We start from the raw sequence: 27,318 nt of genomic DNA on the forward strand, positions 1-27,318 counted from the left end.
AAGAGGTCAACCCAAAACCTTAAGGCTGGAATAGGGTTGTTGTAGCAAGAGGACTGCAGTTTATGCTAGAAATCACCTTGGAGGCTTACAGTTATCAGCGTTCTAGACAATACTGACAGCCGTAAGTCTCTGTGGTGATTTCTGATATATACAAAAGAAGTTTTAACTTATTTTAACATAAAATCCAAAAAATGCTAGGTATGGTAGTATTGCCCTGAACCATCAATATGTGATTAGTTATAGCATATTAAAGTATTTTCTCCTGATAGAGTATGTGGCAACTAATACTTTAAAAATACATGGAGAGCATGCATCAAAATTCGGAATGAATCGGTTAACTGTTATGTTCAGGTTTGGTGAAAAACCTTGCTCTGATGGCTTACATCTCTGTGGGCTCACAACCCTCACCCATCCTGGAGTTCTTGGAGGAGTGGAGTATGGAGAACCTGGAAGAGATCGCTCCTTCTGCCATAGCTGATGCCACCAAAATATTTGTGAATGGATGTTGGGTACGTAAGTTATCATTCAACTCACTTTCCTTAAATGTGGAGACCCATTCAGAGTGTTGCAACATTTCATTCCTGACATCTGGTCCCATGACAACTTGTCCCACATTACAAAGTCGCCTTCAAAAATTGTCACAAATTAGCCAAATGGCTTGATGACTGTTCAGTATCGTATCTGTGGTTACTTCAGGCAAGCAAAACTTATGGTGAACGATATCTTTAACCCAGCAGTGGTTGTGTTGTTGTTTGCACATAAATGGTCATGTCTGAGGGTTTCCCTCACCCAGTACATTTTATATTTATTTAATAAGAGTTTACTTAAATGCATCTGTTAATGATATGGAAGTGTTCACAGACATGTGCCTTATCTTGTAATATGAATGCAAATAGTTCACCAATTATTACAGCATTTTCCTGCATAATATTCAAGTCTAAGAATTATTACATGTCATTCTGGTACAAAAGTGGTCATGTCATGAGTGTTTTGCTCACTTTTTCAGTTATGTTAGTAGTTCCATGTTGAGAATTTCATTGTCTTTAAAACCAATGAAAAATTGGTTCTGCTTGTTGTTTGTTTTGCTATTTTTTCCTTTCTTTTGTTTTGTACTTGTTTGTCTTGAAATGGACTTGTAATGTATTTATTTCACAAATATAAATAATAGAATATAAAGCAATATATTACTTACAATTTTAAAAAATACAGATTTTAGTTACTATTTCATTCCTATAATCATTATCTTTCCGACCGGAACAGTTCATTATAGTTGTTCTCTTTCCGACCAGAATAGTTCATTCATCATCGTCATCACTGGCTTGTAGGATGCCACACTTGCTACAAACTTGTAGGGTGTGTTCCTTATAAGTTGGATGGTTACATGTCATACACTTCATGACTTCATATTGAATTTTCTTTTTTTGGGCATGAGTAACATTTTTGCCCTCCAATAGGGCCTTCTGCTCCGTGCTGATCTACTTACTGTAGCAGCTTACCTATTCTCCTCTTTATTTGATGCCATAGTGAAACTGGAAAGTAGTCCAATGTTGCTCTTCTGACCATATGGGGTTTACAGAGCTCAGTACTGAGAGTCTTCAGGTAAGTTCTTCATAGGCCTACATCACCTGAGTTAAACCTCAGTATCAAATAGCTGTTCAAGGCTCCAGTATCCAGTAGGATGAAAAACAGCCTAAGTGACCTGCTTGTTTTTCTTTCAGTTATCTATAGGCTTCTTAAACCATCTACGACATCAACACCTCCTTTTGTTAAGTTGTAGAAGGTTACGACCTCAGGCTTAAGCTTTTTGTCTGTAGTCTCGTCATTTAACTCACCACAGTGCATTGTCGAAAGCATAAGAACATTTCTAGATGGGCATTTCTTAGAAACATAAGATACCAGTAGCATGTCCCATCCATGGCCAAACATTGTGTTATATAAAGGCCTTTTGTTGTCAATAAAGACAGTAAGCATCTCTGCCTTATTTTTTCTGAGAGTTCCCACTAGAGTTAACCCTTTCTGTTCAAGTCTACAGCGAGAGGCACTGATATTTTGTAATTGTCAATTGTGATGTTTCTTCCAGTATGTTCAGTCGGTTGAACCATATGTTTAACGATTGCAGTGGCAGAGTTCTCCATTTGTTAAGGGTCAAGTGGTTGTTGTCCAACATACACTTCCATGTTGTAAATGTAGAATATCCAAGCATTGGCTAAAGAGAACACTTTCAGGCCATATTGGGTGGTTTCCTTGGCATGAATTGTCGAAACCCACATCTTTCCCCAGAATGATACTAGCATCTCGTTAACCATTAGGTATTCATGAACCGAGCAAGTTGGCCATGCGGTTAGGGTCACACAGCTGTGAGCTTGCATTTGGGAGGCAGTAGGTTCGAATCCCACTGCTGGCAGCCCTGAGAAAGGTTTTCTGTGGTTTCCCATTTTCACACCAGGCAAATACCGGGACTGTACCTTAATTAAGGCCACTGCCCCTTCCTTCCCAATCCTAGCTCTTTCCTATCCTATCATCACCATAAGACCTATCTGTGTTGGTGCAACGTAAAGCAAATTGTAAAAAAAGAAAAAGTCTTCATGAGTTGTGTAATCTTCCCAACGCTGAGCTACAAATTCAACAAACATTTTACGGATCGAGGCTAATTTGTCCTGTTTCACTCTTTCCTTGTATGTAGGGGCTGCCTGGCCGAGGCGGTAAAGGCATGCTCAGTTCGCCCGGAAGGACGTGGGTTCGAATCCCCGTCAGGAAGTCGTAAAATTTAAGAAACGAGACTTCCACTTGCGGAGGTGCATATGGCCCTGAGGTTCACTCAGCCTACACAAAACATGAGTACCAGGTGAATTCCTGGGGGCAAAGGCGGCTGGGCGTAGAGATAACCACTCTACCCCATCACATGCCGAGGTTAACAATGGTGGAAGCATTTACCTTCCACTCCTCCAAGGCCCTTCATGGCCTGAACGGAGGTGACTTTGCTTTGCTTTGCTTTCTTGTATGTACATTATCGAAATGAAGAGCACAAACAAGAGGATGAAAATGCTTCAGGGATATAGTTTGGTGGAAAAGTTTAGGTGCAGTGCTGTCTGTTGCCCAAAAATCCTCTGCATTTGTATACGAACCTTTCAAAATTGCAGTCAAGTAAAGAGGACCAAACAGAGCCAAAAGTTACTATTATTATTTATTTTCCTTAAAATGTACATGTACAATCCAGGGATGCCTCCATCCCGATCCTTATCCGTGTCCTTGGCATCTCTATCTCATTTATATTCACTCTTTATCTGTGCCATGTCAATGTTTTTCATCAAAACTATCTCCTGTAAAGCTTCAAAGGGAAAGAATAAATTCCAGGACTCAAGAAGTGATCTGACAAGCTTTGCATTTCCTTTGATGCCTGGTAACTTACAAATGAGGTTGGTGTGTCTTGTCTTTGATGTGCTGAGTGCACAATGGATGTCCTACACTGTGCAGTTGTCCTTTCCAGTATTACGAGGCACTGGTTCTCACTGCTCCTCTTCAAGCTCTTCTCCCGATCTCTGAATCAGTATCATGATCACTGTTTTCTGCATGGTTCTTCTCACCCTCACTTGCACTGTCATAAGCAACACCAAATTGTGCCAAATCATTTTCATCAGCTGTATTTCTTACATGCTTTAGTTCCTGTTCCACTTCATCCATCCATTGAAGGATTTGCTGTTCTTACGGATTAGCCATTGAGTAACAACAAAACGTTCACAAAATTTTAAAGATTCAATAAATCACTAGTGAAAGTACACCCTAACAGTCAAAACTATACACTGGAAATACATCATTGTGTTTTAATACAATAGTAACACTAGTGATCGTGTGCTGAGCAAATCCCTCACCGAGCGTACTGCATACTAAGAAAAAAAAAATAGCTCTTCTCTAGTGGACAGCTGACTCAAACTGAACATCCTGTGTAGAAGAGAAGGGATTGGTTGAGGAATACCTGGAGGGGAGGGGAGCTGTGCACAAGAAGTGAGCAATGGCAGCACTTCATTTTGAGAAGTGAGCCATTAACTTACTACGTTACCACTGCCAAGTTAATTATGGACTGTCCTAGATTAACTACCATTCAAAGAGGTAATCCCAAACTGATATTCAAAGGATGTATGTATTTGAAGCACAGGCAGAATAACAATCAAACAAAATGAAGGTGCAATATGAGGGGGAAATGTTCAGCTGTCATACGCATTGCCAGAAACACATGAAATACTCAGAAAAAACTAACACACACGTACAAGCCAGATTGGGGCAGATGTAAGGCAATGGAAGTAGTTGCTGCATTGAAGGAAGAGGCAGAAACATCAAATGAAGCAGTGACCTCATTATTTAATAGACATACAAATTCAGCACCTACTGAAACTTACAGGACGCTACCTAAGATGGAATCCATGAAATGAACAATTCATAATTCCAAAATCTCTGACAGGTACAATTTTTTTTTTAATTTCTAAAGCCATTTCTTTTCAGTTTTGACTCAGATATTTTACCTGTTACCATATGTTTTCTTGCAGGTAATTTTATAAATTTATTACTCAAAAATTAATTTCAGCAGACTGAAGAACCTAATAGGTATATAAAAAGAAAAAGGTGCAAAACTGACAAGGATGGTTTAGTCGCAAAAGTAAATTGGTGATATATCCAACATGCACTCATTTATGTTATTTAAGCAGGTGCCTATATTGGATATGTGGTGGAACTTTCAAATCTGTTCTCAAATTAATGTACCAGCTTTATACAGTCCACGGGATTGTTCGGGGACAATGGTTCCCACTAGTGATGGTTTTGATGGTAAGAAAAACAGAAGAAGTGTGCATGGAGGTCTTTGAAATCCTATGTGACGAGGTCGGAAGACTATTTGGAGAAATTTATCTCCTGGGTTTGTTTCTACAAATTAAAAAATTGTGGCTATGAATGTTACCAGAATAACATTCCCAAACTGCACAACCTATGGCTGCATTGTCCATTTCAGCCAAATCTTACAGCAGAAAATGCTCGCAGTAGATTTTGCTGATGCATGCATGGCTGAAGAAAATGAAATTTATACACAGTTCCATTCTCTAGTTATCCTTGCTTTTATAGCTAACAGAAACAATGGAGCAGAGGTGATTCAAGTTTTTGAACAGCTTAGAGAATCCTCAAGTGCACTACTTGCCCCTGTATTTGAGCTTGTTAGTGAAAATGATATAAGAGGCAGACGAAGAATGAGGATATAGGGCACTTTTATTCCCACCAAATGTCTGGAAGTGCTATGATCAAGTGGTGGCTGGACTCGCTCAAATCACAAACTTAGTTAAAGGGGCACATTTTAGATTGAATTAGCTCATTGGAGAATCACTTCATTCATATCAGCATTCCTTTAAAAAGTACAGAATGAAGTTGCAGAAGTAAATAAGAAAATCCAAAATCTAGAAAGTGGTCATTCTCCTAGAAAGAAAAGTGAAAGGACCAAGACACAGACAGTCGAGTGCACACACTTGTTGGTCGTTATGACTAATACAAGGAACATTGAAAAAGGAACATGCTGTGGCAGGAAATATGTTCTGATTATTAAATGTTCATACAAATATGTACTGAAGGCAGATAAATTCATTCAAGTTAATTATTGTTTGGGATAAAATGTTCATTGGGACTACATTGTACATACACCAGCTTTTCTATACATCATACATACATTTCCATTATAGACCATTATGACTCAATGTTTAGTCTGCAAGCCTTGGTAATTTTACTGATGGTGTTATTGGTGGCCATGATTATTGTTTTAAGAGGAAGTGCAACTCGGCAACCATCCTGTATTAAAATTAATCAGAGGGGAAAAGGTGGAAGGGATCTGACATTTCGAAAAATGAAGATATCGGCCAAAAAGAAAAAAGACAAAGGCCATGAAGGGCATGAAAACAAGACTCCCTAGGCCTCAGGAACCTAATACCATTGGGTCAGAAAAGAACAAGTGTTGACCAAGGGAGGTTGGATAGGATAGATGAAAGTGAGGAGTCTGGCACAAGTAAGTGAAAACAATGTTAGGGCTCAACTTAGCAGCATGAGTAGGTGACCTTGAGGCCCTTTGCTAAGAGCCCCTGGGGCCCCTTATAGTTGCCTCTTACGACAGGCAGGGGATGCCTAGGGTGTTATTCTACTGCCCCCATCCACAGGGGAATGATTTTACTGAGTGCCTCAACAATCTTCTATTTGTAACTAGCTCTATGGCTCACTTAGTTCCATATCTTTTTATCTTTAACACTTTGCACTCCAATTTCTTTTCAATATTGCTGATAGTCCACTGTGATTTATTTCTGTGCTTTCATCAGAAATTACTGAATTTGTAATACAATTGTAATTTAGTTAATAAAACAGTGTTTGAATATCTTCAAGTCATTTATTAGGGTATGGTCTGGATCCTTGGCTGAATTGTCAGCATTGAGGCCGTCAGTTCAGAAGGTCCCAGGTTCGATTCCTGGTCATTTAGGGGATTTTAATAGCATTTTTTTTTTTTGCTAGTTGTTTTATGTCGCACCGACACAGATAGGTCTTACGCCGACGATGGGACAGGAAAGGGCTAGAAGTGGGAAGGAAGCGGCCGTGGCCTTAAAATAAGGTACAGCCCCAGCATTTGCCTGGTGTGAAAATGGGAAACCACGAAAAACCATTTTCAGGGCTGCCGAGAGTGGGGTTCGAACCTACTATCACCCGAATACTGGATACTGGCTGCACTTAAGGGACTGCAGCTATCGAGCTCGGTCATTTTTCTATTACTGTCCTCTTTGTCAATATTGGAGCCTTTATCTTCACTGTCACTCTTGTTTTCACATGGAAGTTTAAAAGAGGTTAAAGTTGTTAATGGTCACCCAATTTCTGTTCTGTTCACATTTATAAGGGGCACACAATGAAACTGCCTGTGTCAGAATTATTGCCGTGTAATGTAGATGGACCTGGTACAAACATTAATCTTTTCTTCTTTTTGGGATCGCATGTAAATTGTTGCTCGTTATCCAACATTCCATCTTCAGTGTTGCTGCATAAATTGCACAATTCACCTTTGAGAGAAATTGATAGTTATCAGATGAATTCCGTTCATCCAAAAACTTGGCTTATTTCTTGTTCCTTTAGTTCTGTAGCCATACTTATCATACTTATGGAGGTTAAAGTGTAACTACAGGAATATACTTGATGTTCTCCAGAAAACCTTGCCTTAAGTAGCTGAAAAAAATTTTCGCTACAAAAGAAAAAGGTGGGAAGGGCAAGAAATATTGACTTTTAGATTTGAGCGCCAGAGTGACAGTGACGTGACCGTACAGAAAAGTCTTCAAAATAACCTTGGAAACAATCTGTGCAGTCTAACAAAACCATACCTTAAGTCACAATGGGAATTTAATGTTGGCAACCAAAATTGAAATAACCAACTTGTGCATCAAGATAATGTATAGCTACAATTGTAAACATTTACTTGGCTGCATATTTATATATTTTATAACTCCTGCACAGGAGCCTGGTCATAGAGCTGTGATTTGTTTCTTCATGCTGACAAGTGCATCACACGAAATACAAATAACATTATCATGTGGAGAGTTAAGTCAGGTTTACATGAAGAAATTATAATTTTTTTTTCTCTCTCTCTCCCAGTGGGGATACAAATTTTTTGTGATTGGACTTTTGGTCTCATGAAAAGGACACGTGACAAATAATGTCTTAATAATTTAAGATAGGACCACCACCGAGCTCGATAGTGGGCTCGAGCCCCACTGTCGGCAGGCCTGAAGATGGTTTTCCGTGGTTTCCCATTTTCACACCAGGCAAATGCCGGGGCTGTACCTTAATTAAGGCCATGGCCGCTTCCTTCCAATTCCTAGGCCTTTCCTATCCCATCGTCGTTGTAAGACATATCTAAGTCGGTGCGACGTAAAGCAAAAGAAAAAAAAAGATAACACCACTGAGCCAAACAAAACAAAGCTGTCATTATTGGAAAAGAAACTGGCAAGCTGTTAATAAATATTTATGACTGCCAGCATGGTTAGAAAAGAGTTCCTTAAATCACATCTTTGTAATTTTACTGTGAAAAAGAATATACCATGTCAGCAAAAATTGGACTGTTCAACTGTAATTGTGAAGATTTGCAAGGCAGATAATCTTCCTTAGAACCCACCTAAGAAGTTGGAAGTAAAAGGCATGACTGCAGAAAAGACGAAATATCTGTTTGACAACATTAGAGAGTACTGCACAGCAGAAACAGGGGATTTGTTGTGCCAATGACCAGACAACATTAAGGCCACTGAACATGCACCAAATAGTGAGATGGATTGTGCTCACTAAAGGAAAACCCATACGTAATTAAGAACATTCCAGAAAAATGAGTAACAATTCAGTTTTGTTATTACAGTAAACAAGATAGATTAGTAATGTAAATCATTAATCATTAATTGGATACCAATTGTGTGTAGTTTAAAATATCCAACATTCATCATCATCATCATCATCATCATCGTCATCATCATTTTCCCATTTCCAGCTGACACCAGGAGGGAGCAAATATGATTCCTCTCCACTTTGTTCTGTCATTCCACCATCCTTCTTCCGACACATTGTTCCGATCCATGTTTCGTTTTCTAATGCTACTCTTCATCAAGTCCATCCACCGCATTCTTGGTCTTCCTTGTCCTATCTTCCCTGTCATCTGTCCCTCTGCTCGTCTTGGTAGTCTTACTTCATTCATCTGTTTGACATGTCCAAACCATTTCAATCTGCTTTGCTCCAGTTTGTCCTTTAAGTTCTGTACTCCCAATTCTTTCCGTATATCTTCGTTTCTTACTCTGTCTCTCCTTGTTTCCTGTACCATACTTCTCAGGAATTTCATTTCAGCTGCTTGTACTCTGTTCTCATCCCTCTGAGTTCATTGTCCAAGTTTCTGCTGCATATGTCATTATAGGAACATAATAAGCTTTATACATAACTTCTTTAGCCTTCATTGGTATACCCTTGTTCCATACTAGTCCTCTCACCTGTTGATAGAAAGCACTCCCCAGTTGTATTATTCTATTAATTTCCAAATCTATTCTTCCATCTTCAGACAGTACACTTTCCAAATATTTGAAGTGTTTTACTACTTCCAATTTCTGATCTCCACTTTGATAACTGTTCTTGTACCTCCACTTCATTCTCACCCCAAATCACCACATCATCTACAAACAACATCACCTTCATCTTCTTCCTACTGTAATCTTTCATTGTTGCCTTCATGATGTCATCCATCACCATTAAAAACAGTAAGGATGACAACACACTTCCTTGTTTTAGTCCATTCTCAATTCTAAACCATTCTGATGCCCCAACTGTAGTCTTCACACTACTGGAACTATCTTTGCCCATTGCGTTTATCATGTTTTTCAATTCCTTGTCAATCCCTCTGTTTATTAGGCATTCCCAAACTTTTGCTCTAGGGATGCTATCATAAGCCTTTTCCAAGTAAAGAAAGGTCATTATCATATCCTTCCCATATTCCCAACTTTTTTCCATATTTTGTCTCAGGATGAAAATGGGTACCACTGTTGACCTGCCTCCTCTAAATCCAAATTGTTCTTCTTCTATTTGGAATTCTTTTTTCCTAGTATTCTTTCCATTACTTTGGCAATATGTGAGATGATTGCGATTCCTCGGTAGTTACCCCATGTCTTCCTATCTCCGTTCTTGAATATTGGTAATATTATTCCCTTTTTCCAGTCTTCAGCAACTTTCTTCTCTCTCCACACACATCTGAGAAGTCTGTATGTCCATTGCAATCCCACTGGTCCTGCTGCTTTGATCATTTCTATTGACACTTCATCTATTCCCATAGCTTTTCCCATCCTCATTTTACTAACTGCCCATTCCACTTCAGCCATAGTAATGTCTAATTCTTCTTTTATTTTTTCCTCCTCAATTTTATTTGCTTTTGTAATTTCTCCTCTTATCTGATGTCTCACCTTTAGTAGCTTGCTGAAATATTCTTTCCATTTGTCCGTTATATCTTCTGGTTTAGTCAATATTTCTCCTTTGTTTTTTACGAATCCAGTGTTCACCTTCTCATTTCTTCTATTTTTTTACAACTCCAAATAATATTTTTTCCTCACAATTTAAATCCTCCCTGATTTCCTGGGTGAATTCTTCCCAGCTTTTCTTCTTTTCCTCTGGAATTACTTTCTTGCAATCTCTTTTTGCTTCTATATACTTTGTTTTACTTTCTTCAGTCTTTTTAGTTTTCCATTCCTTCCAAGTTTTCTTCATCTCTTTTACCTTTTCCTTCACTCTATCATTCCGCCATTTTGTTGCCTTTTCCCTTACTTTTCCTGACGTTCTTTCACATGTTTTCTCTGCACTACTTACAAATGCCCTCTTAAAATTTTCCCATTCTTGTTCCACATCGCTGATATCTATCCTTGGTATCCGTACTCTCAAATCTTTCTTAAACTCTTCTCCAACCTCCTTTTCTTTTAATCTCCAGACCTTAATCTTTCTTTCTCTTTTCTCTGGCAGTTTAATGACCTTTCTCAATTTTGCTACCACTGCCCTATGATCACCCCCAAAGGATTCTTCTGGCATGGCTGTACATCCATTAGCTCTTTCCGATGTCCTTTTTCCACTAGTATATACTCTATCAGAATTTTCGTTCTTCTACCTCCCCATCCATACCTCATTACCTTCTGGTTATTTTTCTTCTTGAACCATGTATTCCCTATAATTAATTGGTTCCACTGACAGAAGTCCATTAAAACATCTCCTTCTGGGTTCTTACTTCCATAACTGTATGATCCCAAGATCTCTCTTCCTTATCTGTCTCTTCCCAATTGAGCATTTAGGTCTCCCATTATTATTATTTCTTTATCTATATATATAAAATAACTTGTCCTGACTGACTGACTGACTGATTCATCATCGCCGAGCCAAAACAACTGGACATAAAGAAATGAAATTTTGGGGATATATTCATATTAAGATGTAGGTGCTCGCTAAGAGAGCATTTTTAGATATTCCATTGCTAAGGGGGTGAAAAAGGGGGTTGAAATTTTAATGAGTGTATCTATATCTCAAAACTTTAAAAGTTTACAGATGTAAAAATTGGTATTTAGAATCTCCTTTAAAAATAAGGAAATACGTATTTTTTTGTTTTCAGAAAATCCCAATAGCAGGGGTGAAAAACGATAAAAAAGGGGGTTGAATGCCTTTAATCAGAATACCGGTACTTATATCTCAGAAACTAAAGATATTACAGACCTGAAAATTGGTACTTTTGATCTCTTTCAAAAATAAAGAAACACGTATTTTTTTGTTTTTGAAAAATCCAATTAATGGGAGGGTGAAAAGGGGGGTGAATTTTTAAAAACAGTGCATCTATATCTCAAAACTTTTAAAGTTTACAGATGTAAAAATCGGTATTTAGAATCTTCATTAAAAATAAAGAAACACATATTTTTTGTTTTCGGAAAATCCCAAAGGGGTGAAAAGGGGAGAAAATGGATTGAATGCCTTTAATGAGGATACCTATATCTCAGAAACTGAAGATATTACAGACCTGAAAATTGGTACCTTTGATCTCTTTTAAAAATAAAGAAACACGTATTTTTTTGTTTTTGGAAAATCCAAATAATGGGGGTGAAAAGGGGGGTGAATTTTTAAAATGAGTGTATCTATATCTCAAAACTTTTAAAGTTTATAGATGTAAAATATGGTATTTAGAATCTCCTTTAAAAATAAAGAAACACTTTTTTTTCTTCGGAAAATCCCGATAGGAAGGGTGGAAAAGGGTGAAAAAGAGGTTGAATGCCTTTAACGAGGCTACTTATATTTCAGAACCTGAAGATATTACAGACCTGAAAATTGGTATTGGGGATCCACTTTAAAAATAAGGAAACACGTATATTTTCGTTTTTGAAAAATCCGGATAATGGGGGGTGAAAAGGGGGGTGAATTTTTAAAATGAATGTGTCTATATCTTAAAACTTTAAAAGTTTACAGATGTAAAAATTGGTATTTAGAATCTCCTTTAAAAGTAAAGGAATACGTATTTTTTCGTTTTCTGTAAATCCCAATAGGAGGGGTGTAAAAGGGTGAATAGTGGGTTGAATGCCCTTAATGAGGATACATATATCTCAGAAACTGAATATATTACAGAACTAAAAATATGTATATGGGATCTCCTTTAAAAATAAAGAAACGTGTATTCTCGGAAAATCCAATGAAGGGGGGGGGGGGGAAAGAATTCTAAAATTAATTGACTTAATTGTATGAGAATACATACATCTAATAAAAACTAAAGTTGTTACGGACGTGAAAATTGGTATTTTGATCTCCTTTAAAAACAAAGAAATACGCGTTTTGTGGGGGAAACCTTGGGGGCGGGAGTGGAAAGGAGTTGAATTCCTTTCATGAGGACACATAAATCAAAAACTGAAGAAGTTAGAGTCGTGATAATTGCTATTTAGAAGATCCTTTACTATTAAAGAAACAAGTATTTTTTGCCGGAAAATTCACTTAGGGGGGGGGGGGGGAGAAGTGTGAAAGGAAGTAAAAAAAGCGAATTATTTTTATGGGGATACTTATATCTCAGAACTCAAGGTAATAGACGTGAACATTGGGGTTTGGAATCTCCTTTAAACATAAAGAAACACTCCTTCTTTTAATTTTTTTTTGGGGGGGGTTAAATAAACTTAACGGCGGTGGGGTGTAAAAGGAGGTGAGACCAATTGATTTTGCTGTTCATAATGTACTTACAAGGAGCCTCCGTTGCTCAGGCGGCAGTGCGCCGGCCTCTCACAGCTGGGTTCCGTGGTTCAAATCCCGGTCACTAATGTGACATTCGTGCTGGACAAAATGGAGGCGGGACAGGTTTTCCTCCGGATACTTCGCTTTTCCCTGTCATCATTCATTCCAGCAACACTGTCCAATATTTCATTTCATTTGTCATTCATCGATCATTGCCCCAGAGGAGTGCTTCGGCAGCCGGCACAATTCCTACTGTCGCCGCTAGATGGGGCTTTATTCATTCCATTCCTGACCCTGTCGAATGACTGGAAACAGGCTGTATATTTTCAGTGTACTTATTCTGATCATAAACCGATCTTTTTAATCTTTCCTGGGTTCGTTTTCAACAGCCAACTTTTCCTTCGGAGAACGTTCTTATATTACAGTAGATTCTCCTGGCATATGAATAAAAATTTAAACACATTTGAAATAAACGATAGGAATGAGATTGACCGTCCAATTGTTCACCTCTATAATACGGTCGATAATGCACGGCAGTATGCCATTCGTATCGCCAGAAATCCCGCACACTTGCCTACGCGCGACATTGGAGCAGGTCACATTCTCAACAATAACAATGGCAGCAGATGTAATTTACCGCCAAGTAGCGGTCTTGCATCTTGCTGTGGGGTCCAGAACATCTATAATAATAATAATAATAATAATAATAATAATAATAATAATAATAATAATAATAATAATAATAATAATGTTCTGGACCGTCGTCAAATGTGCGGACCGCGGTGGAAACGGGTCCTGGACAGGTAATGACTAAGAATGCAGTCTGGCCGCGGGTTCAGTACCGCCAAGGCACCCAAGACGACACCACGCCAGATCTCCTGAAGGATTTGTTCCATATTAAAAATGCTTATAAGAAAAGATGGCAAAGATTTAGGGACCCAACTGACAGGGTGGAATACCTGGACCTAGCCTGGGAAGTACGAAATCGATTGCTGGAAAAAAAGATTGAAAAATGTGAGGAACTTTGCCGTAATCTCTCAGAAAAAGAGTCAGATCGCGAATTTCAGAGGATTATATATAAAACATTAAGCATTTAATTATAAATATCAGTATAATACCGTAGCGAAGCACGGGTATCTTGCTAGTCTTCTATATAATTTTCCACGTCCTCAAGGAATTTTTCTAAGTATTCTTCTTTATTCTCCGTTTGCAGAGCATATACTTGAAACAGATCTTTTGTCTCCGTCTAATTTTTATTTTTCCTATGATCATCCTGTCATTTATCTTCTTCACCTCCTCCACATACTCTAAGACATCGTTTCTTATAATCATCCCTACTCCGTTTCTTGCCTCCTGTCCTCCACTGTAAAACAGTCTGTATCCTTTTTTTAGTTTTCTTTCCCCCTTTCCTTTCCATTTCGTTTCACTGAGACTTAGGACAGCTATGTCCTTCTCTTTCATAAACTCCACTAGTTCCACAGTTTTGTCTGTCAGGGCTAGAATATTAACTGTCCCTATTCGGATTCAATGTGATGCTGGTCGTTCATTTCTCCCAGCTCCCCCAGCATCTGGAGAACTGCGCTTCGCCTGCTGAAGTCATCCTAGCATTTTCTGAGTTTCATCTTCATCTATGTCAAAATCCTTTCAATCACCACATATTTCTGTAATTTTTCCTTGATTAAAACTGTAGACTTTCTTCTTAAGATCCATAACAGTAGCATTGTTTTTATAAATGAAAGTGTTTTCGAAATCTTCCAATATTATAAATGTTATTATTATCAATATTACTATTATTATAATTATTGTATCCTTATCTTACTTGTACATTTTAAGACAAAACTTCTGTGTGTACAAGTGCTGCAAGACTAAAACTTCCTTACCACTTTTTTCAAATTTTGAACATGTATACATATTTAATTTCCAGAGAATAAAACTCGTAAATATTTATGGAAGTTATTTTAATACGCAAAGCTGATATTCCTTTATCCAATGAAACAATCAGATTTTCTTAAATCCTTAATATATTATTGGAGTACTATGCCCCATTTTCCAAATGATTTTCTTGAAATTAAATCAATTCTCTTTTAGAACTTCAAAGTTACGTAAAGAGATCAGTTTTTAAACTAGATACTTCTGGTTTTCTCAAAAATGATCATAAATTTATCTTCTATCAATATATAAAATAAACTCAAAATGCGATTTTCCGACTTAAGGTATGGTTTCCTGAAGAGCATCACATATAATGTAAAACATGCACTGAAAGTACCATGACAGTCGGTGTGTATGGAGAGTTCCGTTGACAAGAGAAACAGAGTGATTTAAAAGGAAAGCAGGCCATTGCTGTCCAAGGAGAATAGTGTAGCAAACATTCAAACAACATATTGTTCATAAGAAATCCATCAGATGGCATAGAACACCAGTGTAAACACAATGTTGACATCGGAGCTGCTACTACAATCTGTTTTAAAGGTTAGACCATTAGAAACTGAGTCTAACTATTGTCATCGAGGTTTCCCTCTACGTCTCTTGTGTTCCGTGACCGACTCAGTTATTCTCTTAGGTAACCTATCCTCCATTTGCCTACACGACCCCTCCACCGAAGTATATATTACTTCATCAAGTTAGCTCCCAACTCAGCCTTTATATCCCCATTCCATGTACCCTGCTGTCATTGATCCCACCTGTTTGTACCGGCAATCGTTCTTGCTACTTTCATGTCTGTTACCTCTAACTTATGAATAAGATATCCTGAGTCTACCCAGCTTTCACTCTCATACAGGAAAGTTAATCTGAAAACAGACCAGTGTGAAGATAGTTTCATCCAGGAGCTGACTTCTTCCTTACTGAATACTATTGATTGCAACTGCAAGCTCACTACATTAGCTTTGCTGCACGTTGATTCAGTATCACTTTCTGTGCTACCATCCTGGGAGAATACGCATCCTAAATACACGAAATGGTCTATCTGTTCCAGTTTTGTATTCCCAACCTCACTTTCAGGTCTCCTAGTTTTTATCCTCACTGACATCACTTTAGTCCTGGAAATGCTAATTTTTGTAGGGTACTCACTGCACCTGTTTTCAAGTTTCAAGATGCAGTAATAGATTGCAGGCTTTCAGCATAGTCTGCCATTAAGACCAAGCATAGGCAAAACCGCTTTCTAAATTTCCATGTAGCTGAATCCCTCCCTGCCACCTTATACATTTTAGCAGATGATCCATGTAAACTATGAACAACAAAGGTGTACCTTGAACCAAGAACTCTTCTACCATCAATTCTCACTGTTACCCAGTTGTCAACATAAATGCATTTGATTGCTTTGAATAACCCACCCTTACTCCCATATTCCCTCAGTACAGTTAACGTCTTTTCCCTTGGTACTCTGTCATATGCCGTCTCTAGATCTTCGAAATATGAACATAACTGTCTATTTCTCTCATCGCATTTTTCAGTTGCCTGGCATGTACTGACTTTTCCTTGGGACTGAAATGTATGTATGACGACTTTGAATCGGGTTGATATTGTTGAGGCGAGTAGTTGTGGGTCAGTTTTCCAGGATGACTTGCCGTAACTTCCCCATTCAGATCTTGATATTTTTATTAACTTTGCAGGTTGGTATCCACCGTGATCCAGAACAGCTCATGGCTACTCTTCGTAAGCTGCGTCGTCAGATGGACATCATAGTCAGTGAAGTATCCATGATTCGAGATATCCGGGACAGAGAGATTCGCATCTACACGGATGCAGGCCGTATCTGCCGCCCACTGCTGATTGTAGAGGGTGGTAGTTTGTTGCTCAAGAAGAAACACATTGACATGCTGAAGGAAAGAGAATATAATAATTATGGGTAATGATTTTATGCCACTTATATCTGTTGGAGATGAAGCCTTATAGGAAGTAGACAAATATTATTTAGGTAGTAGAGTAGCTAATGATGGCAGAATTTAGTAGGACATAAAATACAAACTAGCACAAGCAAGGAAGGCCTTTCTTGAGGAAAGAAATTTGCTCACTTGGTATGTGCATTAGAAGGATTGGCATCATATTGAAGTGAAACTTGGACAATAAATAGCTCAGAAAGGAAGATAATTAGAAACTGTTGAAATGTAGTGTTACAGAAGTGTTGAAGTTAAGATGGGTAGATTGAATTATGAATGAAGAGAAACTGAATCAAAGGAGAATTATTTGGTGAAATTTGACCAGAAGAAGAGAGAGAATGATAGATCAAATCAAATCAAATCAAAATCTCTTTATTTGCAAATGAGGTGTCTACCTCGGTGGCAAATGGTACACTAAAATATGTTATTGTCAAGCACTAAATTTTAAATTAACAAGACAAGAAGAAAATTTTCCTAGAATACAATATTATACAATTTACGCTAACAATTTTTTTCTATTAAACACACAGCCCATCCTTAATAAATTGATATTGTTTTCAAAATTCTACTTATAATATCTCCTGTACTTACAAACATAATCAAATATAACTTACAGTATGTGGAATTACTTCAAATAATATTATACAACTGGTATAAGATTAAAATTTACATGGCATTTATTTACTTATTTATTTTTGACCCATTTTGGAACCTAAGTAGCATAACAGCCTGCTGCATCTTAACCAGAGCCCCTTTTGCCACCACTTTTCAGAGTTCCTGAAGGGGCCTTTACAGCTACCGTAGCAGTCCCAGGGTTCTCGAAGTCCCCACTGTCCCACACCCCTACAGACAGTCCCCTACTTTGGCTGTCCAAACTCCATAGACCAGGGGATGGAATTAATTTATTTACACACATTTTTTATCTACAATAACCTGCACTGGTCGAATGCGGTCTAACGTTCATTTATTTTCTCTGTTGCTGTTTATTCTCTTCTTGAATATCTATACAGATTTTGGAAAAGGATCAAACACTACCCCTGGTAAACTGTTCCACTCCTTCACGCCCTTCCCAATAAATGAAAATTTACCCCAATCGCTTCAGCTAAAATTCCTTCTAATTTTATACTTGTGGTCAGTCCTGCCGATATAATTATTTCCCAACTGAAGCCTCTCACGGATTTCTCCCCATGTTTCTTCTCCTGTATAGGCTCTATATAATCCTGTAAGTCTAGATTTCTCCCTTCTCTTACTTGAAGTTTCCCACCAAAGTTCCTCTAACATTTCTGATACACTACTCTTTCTCCTGAAATCCCGTTACAAATCTTGCTGCTTTCTTCTGCGCACTATCTATTTCTTTTATTAGGTATACTTGGTGAGGATCCCAAACACTGTTTGCATATTCCAATAAAAGTAACTTTTCTCTTTTAATTCTTTGTTGCATCCTTTAAGTAGCCTCATTATGACATGTAACAATCTGTATGCTTTCCCAACAATGTCATCAACATGACTCTTCCAGTGCAAATTACTTTCAAATCTCACACCTAAGTATTTGCACTTGCCATCTTTTGGGATAACTACCTCCTCCAAAGCATATTCAAATTCAGTTTTGAAGCTTCTCTTTGTAAATGTTGTAACAGTTATACTACCCTGTGCAATTCCCTTCCAAACTTTCTCTTCCTGTGATACATTATTTCCTACTTTGACTTTCTGAACCCTTGAATTTAGAAATGTTCTTATCCAACGTATAACCCTTATGTCCAATCATATTCCCTCCAATTTGTTTAATAATATTCCATGTTCCACTTTATCAAAGGCTTTGGAAAGATCTATGGCTATGCAATCTAATTGGCCTCCTGAATCCAACTGATCTTATATGTCCTGCTGAAATCCCACCAGTTGTGCCTCACAGGATAATTTCTTTCTAAATCCATACTGGCTCCTCATGAACCAATTTTTATCTTCACATATTCCTCTGATGTACTTTGCTAATAAACTCTCCAGTATTTTACAAACTACTGTATACTGGTCAGGCTGATTGGTCTGTAGTTCTCTGGTTTCCTTTTATCACCCTTTCCTTTATAAATTGGTATTATTATAGATTCCTTCCATTCCTTTGGTATTACACTATTATTTATGACATAGTCAAAGAGAAATTTTAAATAAGGCACTATGTAGCACCCCATTGTCTTTAATACCTCCCCAGTAATTTGATCACTTCCTGCTGCTTTTCCTTGCTGAAGCAGTTGGATTTCTCTGAAAATATCTTCATTTGTGAATGAGAAGCTTCTTGTTTCCCTCTGTCTCTTTCCCTCTCTAACTTCTGTTTCGGTTTCCAACTCTTGACAATCATCTACTGAATCTCTAAATTCCCTACTAAATAGGTTTGCTTTCTCAGTATCTGTTAAATAGTGTTCACCCCCTTCTGCAACGATTGTATGAATTTGGATTCCTTTTCCTTTTTGATTCCTGATATATGAACACAGCTTTTTCCATTTCCCTTTGTGGTCGTTACCCTTTTGAAGTATGCCATTCATATAATTCTCTTTTGCTTCCTTTTTCACTCTATTCAGTTCCCTCATTAGCTTTTTTCTAGTTTCTCTACTCTCCCTACCCTCTTTGATTTTCCTGCTTACTATTCTACATTTTCCTTCTAATTTTCTTATTTCCCTTGTTTAATAAACAGGGTCTGAGGTCATTTTACCCTTCTTAACAGGTACAAATCTCTTCTCTCCTTCCCAAATGATTCCTTTAAATTTAGCCCAAAGTGTATCTACATTACTCCCTTCACTTATTGAACAACTGAATTGTAATTTAAGGCAAGTCCCAAATTCATCAACTTCAGTTTTTCTCTATAATTTTTTTGTCTTATGTGACCCTCTTATTAAGCATTTTTGGTACGAGTCCTACATCCATTATTATAGCCTTATGGTCACCTATTCCTTCAATTACCTCAGTTTTATCAACAATTTCCCATGGTTTAACCAAGAATACATCTAGCAAGTTATTGAGACGAGTCGGTTCTTGTACTACTTGTGTAAATCCTCCCTCCCAAATTAACTTATTTGCCAGTTTCTGTTCATGGGCTTCACTTGAAGCTCCATTCTATTCAACTTTAGGCAAGTTTAGATCTCCCCCAATTATTACCATATCATTATTATTGTTTTTATGAGTATAATCTATTATTTTCTCAAATATGTCCATGTCTCTTTCCTCTCTTCCAGGCCTATATGTTTCTATAATTCCCACCTCCTTCATATTATCACAAACTAATTTTATCCCTAATATTTCATCCCTTTCATCGGTAAACCATTCATGTGAACAATAAGTTTCCTTCACCAGAATAAACACCCCCCTCTCATTTTATCTCCTCAGTCTCTAGGATAGACTGTATACCCTTCTGAAAATACTTCTCTATTACCCACATCTTGAGACACCCAGGACTTGTTCAATTAATTTTTTAGGGAAGAATAGGTGGTAGGAATGGAAGGGACAGGCCAAGGGATGAATATGACAAGCAGATTAGTGTAGGTGTGGTAGTTACATAGAAATGAAATGATTATGCTAAGATGGAAAGCTGCAGCAAAACAGTCCATGGAGGGATAATCCAAACAGCACATCTTTTTTTAAAATTATTTTTCTTTCCTTGTGCTTTTGTTCGTGTGAATATCCATCCTATCCTGAACTAACTTTGTCATCTCTGTTTGACTGTTGAATCCTACCAAGCTCAATAGCTGCAGTCGCTTAAGTGCGGCCAGTATCCAGTATTCGGGAGATAGTAGGTTTGAACCCCACTGTCGGCAGCCCTGAAGATGGTTTTCCGTGGTTTCCCATTTTCACACCAGGCAAATGCTGGGGCTGTACCTTAATTAAGGCCACGGCCGCTTCCTTCCCACTCCTAGCCCTTTCCTACTCCATCGTCGCCATAAGACCTATCTGTGTCAGTGCGACATAAAAACAACTAGCAAAAAAAAAAAAAAAATTGACTGTTGAATCCAACTTCTTTGCTTGCCTTATCTGTTCTGGATGTTGGTTGTAGTCATGATTATCTTTGGTTTGTTGAGTGCAATTATTTAGGTTTTTTTTTTTTTTGCCAGTTGTTAAACATTGCACAAACACATTGAAAGTTTTCGGTGATGTAAAGATGGGAAAGGGCTAGGATTGGGAAGGAAGCGGCTGTGGCCTTATTTCTATTGCCTAGTAAGAAAATGGAAAACCATGGAAAACCATCTTCAGGACCTACCGACGGTGGGATTAAAACCCACTATCTCCCAAATGCAAGCTTACTGCTACACGACCCTAACCGTACTGCCATTTTGTAGAGGTGAGCAATGTTCAAATTATACCATTCTCTCACGTTCACCAATCAGGAAATTCTTCTTCTACCTTCTAGTTCTCCTGTCATTACAATTTTAAGAAGCCAATGTTTATGCTTGTTTCTTATAATGTACCAAGATGTTCTAGCTTCCTCTTGAAAAATCATCAAGGTTGACAATTCATTCGATGAGTTGGTCTATGTGATGTTGAAGATCTGCCTATACAGCACATTTCAATATTCAGTGAGAGGTTGGACCTATGAGAGGCAACTGAATAAGTCTATTCTTACTTCTGGTCAAATTTCACCAAACATTTCTCCCAATATCAACTTGAATCAGTATCTCTTTATTTGTAGTCCAATCTCACCATCAACTTTCTTTGGTAATACCACATATCAAAGAGATCTATTATATTTTTCTGCAGCAGTTATTGTTCATTTTTAACTCTCATACACAAATATTCCTACAAATTCCTTTCTAGTACTATATCTATGTCTGGGTGAGCATATTTATTTCAAGACCTACCTTCCTTGCTGGCTAGTCTGCATTTTGTAATAACAGATTCCCTTGGCAAATTCTGTATGGTAAACTTTGAAGCGCTGTGAAGATCAACTCAAAATTACCATGAAAAACTCTGCCTACAATGAGAACACTTGGTATGCTTGGTATGTTGTTGTATGCTCATGTACAATAACTTCAGTTGCCATTGTGATTGTCTGAACAAGAAGGGCAAAGACAGGAAACAGAGGCTCATCAAGAATGGAAACTTTGATAATCCCAGCCATGCCACCACCCTTGATGTTGAAGAATGATCTCCTTCAGATCCCTGTCAGCACCAGGCTGAGTGGCTCAGATCGTTTAGGCACTGACCTTCCGACCCCAACTCGTCAGGTTCGATCCTGGCTCAGTTTGGTGGTATTCGAAGGTGCTCAAATACATCATCCTTGTGTCGGTAGATTTATTGGCACATAAAAGAACTCCTGTGGGACTAAATTCTGGCACCTCATTGCCTTTAAAAACCATAAAAGAAGTTAGTGAGATGTAAAGCCAATAACATTATTATCCCTCTCTGTCCCTCAATCTTCTCTAATGATATGATATATGGCAGATGGCATTTAGTGCCTTATGTGTCCTGACTGAAGTACTCAGTTTCATTACTAATTCACAGTCTACTTTAGCTTTTCAGTACTTCACTATCTGTCAGCTTAAGTGTCCATGAAATGCAAAGCATTCTTTGTGAATCTTCTTCTTCAAACTTTAACAATGCTTCCTTTTGCTGGCCTTCTGTGTCTCCACATCATACATTAATCCAAGCTATTTACATCTTCTGAAAATTTCTTGCCTTAACTTGTGGTTGAAGTTACCATTGCAAATTAGTGATTTTATTCTATTAAACACTCCTTTAGTAGCTTCAGTGTCTTTCAGTGTCTAAATTTCCATTGACCATGCACTCTAGATATTTATGATTGTTCTTTCCTTCAATTGGGTGACCATTTAGTTGCAGTGAAGCCTCAGGGCATAGTTGAAAGCTAATAATCATCAACTTTGCTTTTATCAATTTTGTGTTCCCAGAATTTTCATTTTACAGCTTGTTAATTTCTTCTCATCCCAAAAAATTAACTTTGGTCAGTAATATGTATAAGTATAGAACATAAAAGTTATAACTAATCATAACTTTATTGTGTAGATATCATATGCTGTTTATTATAGTAGGCTACCATTGAATCTAACTCCCAGTCCATTATTTTCTAAGGCTTGTTTTATTATTCTGTCAAAATGTACATTGGGAGTGGTGAGATTAGACATCCATTGAATTTTGGCACCTGGAGCTTTTTTCTTTTCCTATGTGTATTTCAGCTGTAAAATTCCAGTGCAGCTTTTATACAAGGGTGGTTCAGTAAATTAAAGTAACAGTCCCTCTCATTGCAACACTGTATTTAAATTGCTCATATACATATCAGCCACAGTATGGCTATGGTACAGATTACTTTTCCACATAGTACTACGCATGTCTAAATACTTATTCCACTAATACACCAACACTTTGAAGCCAGCATAGAAGAACACCATGTCAAGTCCCCAAAGCCTCACCAGAATGGCTTGCTGCACCTCCTAGTTGATTGTGAATCGCTCGACACACAGGTTTCCCTTCAATGGTCTGAACAGATGAAAATTACTGGGTAACATATCGGCAGTATAGGGAGGATGATCCAGCTCCTCCCACTGGTAGTGTCGTAACAGATCGTGCGTGCTGGTGGTTGCGTGGGGTCTGGCATTATTGTGCAGCAACACGACCCTTGTACTTAGTAGTCCCAATAGTTTACGACAGTTTGTATCCCGCAGTAGTTGTAGTGTGGCATAATAACAGGTAGTATTCACCATCTGCCCCTGGGTAAGAAGTCAACCAGTAGCATGCCTCTGTGGACCCTAAATACTATCACTATAACTTCTTTTGCTGATGCTGTTGTTTTGATTTTCTTGGACAGTGGCGATGAGGTGTGTTTCCATGCCCTGGATGCTTGTTTCATCTCCAGTGTCACATGATGCATCACACCACACACTTCCACGTTTGACCCTGTTTCCATTCATGCAACTGATGTGCCAGGGATGCCTTACATAGTGCACCAGTGAATGGCCATTTGCCACAGCTATCGCCCTGCTGCTTTGGCCTGATGGGACATTCAAACACTAGAACAGAGGATGCCAGACATGCTGCACCAGTGAATGGTCATGTGCCACAGCTATCGCCCTGCTGCTTTGGCCTGATGGGACATTCAAACACTAGAACGGAGGATGCCAGACATGCTGCACCAGTGAATGGTCATGTGCCACAGCTATCGCCCTGCTGCTTTGGCCTGATGGGACATTCAAACACTAGAACGGAGGATGCCAGACATGCTGCACCAGTGAATGGTCATGTGCCACAGCTATCGCCCTGCTGCTTTGGCCTGATGGGACATTCAAACACTAGAACGGAGGATGCCAGACATGCTGCACCAGTGAATGGTCATGTGCCACAGCTATCGCCCTGCTGCTTTGGCCTGGTGGGACATTCAAACACTAGAATGGAGGATGCCTGACATGCTGCACCAGTGAATGGTCATGTGCCACAGCTATCGCCCTGCTGCTTTGGCCTGATGGGACATTCAAACACTAGAACGGAGGATGCCAGACATGCTGCACCAGTGAATGGTCATGTGCCACAGCTATCGCCCTGCTGCTTTGGCCTGGTGGGACATTCAAACACTAGAATGGAGGATGCCTGACATGCTGCACCAGTGAATGGTCATGTGCCACAGCTATCGCCCTGCTGCTTTGGCCTGATGGGACATTCAAACACTAGAACGGAGGATGCCAGACATGCTGCACCAGTGAATGGTCATGTGCCACAGCTATCGCCCTGCTGCTTTGGCCTGGTGGGACATTCAAACACTAGAATGGAGGATGCCTGACATGCTGCACCAGTGAATGGTCATGTGCCACAGCTATCGCCCTGCTGCTTTGGCCTGATGGGACATTCAAACACTAGAACGGAGGATGCCAGACATGCTGCACCAGTGAATGGTCATGTGCCACAGCTATCGCCCTGCTGCTTTGGCCTGATGGGACATTCAAACACTAGAACGGAGGATGCCAGACATGCTGCACCAGTGAATGGTCATGTGCCACAGCTATCGCCCTGCTGCTTTGGCCTGATGGGACATTCAAACACTAGAACGGAGGATGCCAGACATGCTGCACCAGTGAATGGTCATGTGCCACAGCTATCGCCCTGCTGCTTTGGCCTGATGGGACATTCAAACACTAGAACGGAGGATGCCAGACATGCTGCACCAGTGAATGGTCATGTGCCACAGCTATCGCCCTGCTGCTTTGGCCTGATGGGACATTCAAACACTAGAACGGAGGATGCCAGACATGCTGCACCAGTGAATGGTCATGTGCCACAGCTATCGCCCTGCTGCTTTGGCCTGGTGGGACATTCAAACACTAGAATGGAGGATGCCTGACATGCTGCACCAGTGAATGGTCATGTGCCACAGCTATCGCCCTGCTGCTTTGGCCTGGTGGGACATTCAAACACTAGAATGGAGGATGCCTGACATGCTGCACCAGTGAATGGTCATGTGCCACAGCTATCGCCCTGCTGCTTTGGCCTGGTGGGACATTCAAACACTAGAATGGAGGATGCCTGACATGCTGCACCAGTGAATGGTCATGTGCCACAGCTATCGCCCTGCTGCTTTGGCCTGGTGGGACATTCAAACACTAGAATGGAGGATACCTGACATGCTGCACCAGTGAATGGTCATGTGCCACAGCTATCGCCCTGCTGCTTTGGCCTGGTGGGACATTCAAACACTAGAATGGAGGATGCCAGACATGCTGCACCAGTGAATGGTCATGTGCCACAGCTATCGCCCTGCTGCTTTGGCCTGGTGGGACATTCAAACACTAGAATGGAGGATACCTGACATGCTGCACCAGTGAATGGTCATGTGCCACAGCTATCGCCCTGCTGCTTTGGCCTGGTGGGACATTCAAACACTAGAATGGAGGATACCTGACATGCTGCACCAGCAAGTGGCTCTGTGTCACATCTGTTGTCCCCCTCCTTCAGCCTGGCGAAACGTTCAAACACTAGAACAGAGAATACCTGACATACTGCACCAGCGAACGGTCATGTGCCACAGTTGTCATCTCCCTGCTTTGGCAGAGCGGGACATTCAGGCACTAGAGTAGAGGATGCCCAACATGTTGCACCAGCAAACGGCTGTGTGTCACAGCTGTTGTACCCCTGCTTTGGCTTGGTGGGACATTCAAACACTAGAATGGAGGATGCCTGACCTGCTGCACCAGCAAATGGCCATGTGCCACAATTGTCATTCCCTGCTTTGGCCTGGCAGGACATTCAAACACTAGAGCAAATATAATATTCAGTAGGGGATTCTTACCATAATTTACCAAATCACTCTCATATTATTCTGATATCCTTTCAATCTAGATTTATGTTATGAAGACTTTCTGTTAGTTTGGAGTGTTGCTCTCTGTCAAATGTCTTTTTGTGGTCTGCAAAACAGGCAAAAATATCCTTCAGGTAGTCTCTCTACAAGTTCACTGAAGCAAAATAACTCTTTTGTTGTCCCAAGAGCTTTCCTGAATCCATACTGGAATTCATATAGGTCCATTTTGTACTTAGATCTTTAAAAGATACTGCAAGTGTTAAAATACAGTATTAACAAAACTTGACTTCAGGGTTTACATAAAGCACTGTGTGTTTCTTTGAGAGTAATGGCTTATGAGTTGTACTGTATTAGTTGGCAGGTTCTTGTAGCCAGTGGTGTGGTGGAGTACATAGACACCCTAGAAGAGGAGACTGTTATGATAGCCATGTCACCAGATGACTTACGGCAGGACAAAGAATATGCGTACTGTACCACCTATACTCACTGTGAGATTCATCCAGCTATGATACTGGGAGTGTGTGCATCTATCATTCCATTTCCAGATCACAATCAGAGTCCGAGGAACACTTACCAGGTTTGTTATCTTGATGTAACTTTTTTTTTTGGTATTTGATTTACCTCACACTGACACAGACAGGTTTTATGGTGGCTGTGGGATATAACTGGGAAGGAAGTGAACATGGCCTTAGTTAAGGTACAGCCACAGCATTTGCCTGGTGTGAAAATGGAAATTCATGGGAAACCAGCTTCAGTCATGCACAGCTCAGCAAGTTCAAATTTATCGAGAAATATATTCTTGCAAGAAATTAAATTCATATTTCAAGTTCTGTATTGACTCTAGTATCTAAATTAAAGTATAAAATTTCCACCTATTCAATACTACACATTATAATCTACCGGTAATATGTATTTAAAAGTGTACATGTTTCAGCTCAGTTAACCCATCTGCACTAAATACATATAAAAATGAGTGTAACTTATCTTATATCTTATAAGAATATGTTTGGTTATTCGTTGCCTTGTACAAAGGGTGATTGATTCAAAATTAAGGCAATATATGTTACTTAATGAAAATCAAAGAGGATTTATAAGTAAACCTAGAATGTATTTAAATGTGTCATTAATTGATGGATGTTTGAAGAAAGCAAAATTGGGAGGTAGAAACTTACAGTAGTAATGTTAGCTGTATCATAAGTATTCGACAATGTGAGTCATAACCATTTAGATAAGTGTCTTGAGGCTCAGTCTATACCTATATGCCTTCGATAACTTACTAAGAACCTAACAAGAAGTAATTTTACTAGGATCCACATAAACAGTCAAGTATTTACATCTATTAAGCGTAGTAAAGGAGTTTTTCAGGGATCACCTTTATCCCTCCTCCTGTTCAGTTTGTAAATA

The 27,318-nt window shown here is 39.1% G+C and overlaps 1 protein-coding gene across 1 annotated transcript in view; it reads left to right on the top strand.

The window, feature by feature from the left end:
- The window catches only part of LOC136877408 (DNA-directed RNA polymerase II subunit RPB2), a 332,230-nt gene that overhangs the window by 258,899 nt on the left and 46,013 nt on the right, over positions 1-27,318 (top strand). The window contains exons 11-13 of the mRNA XM_067151423.2: positions 352-509; positions 16,371-16,606; positions 26,269-26,491. Of these exons, the coding sequence (XP_067007524.1) occupies positions 352-509; positions 16,371-16,606; positions 26,269-26,491 (617 nt within the window). The remainder of the gene's footprint in view (positions 1-351; positions 510-16,370; positions 16,607-26,268; positions 26,492-27,318) is intronic.

The sequence above is a fragment of the Anabrus simplex genome, chromosome 7 (genome assembly GCF_040414725.1).
Source record: "Anabrus simplex isolate iqAnaSimp1 chromosome 7, ASM4041472v1, whole genome shotgun sequence".
NCBI lineage: Eukaryota > Metazoa > Arthropoda > Insecta > Orthoptera > Tettigoniidae > Anabrus > Anabrus simplex.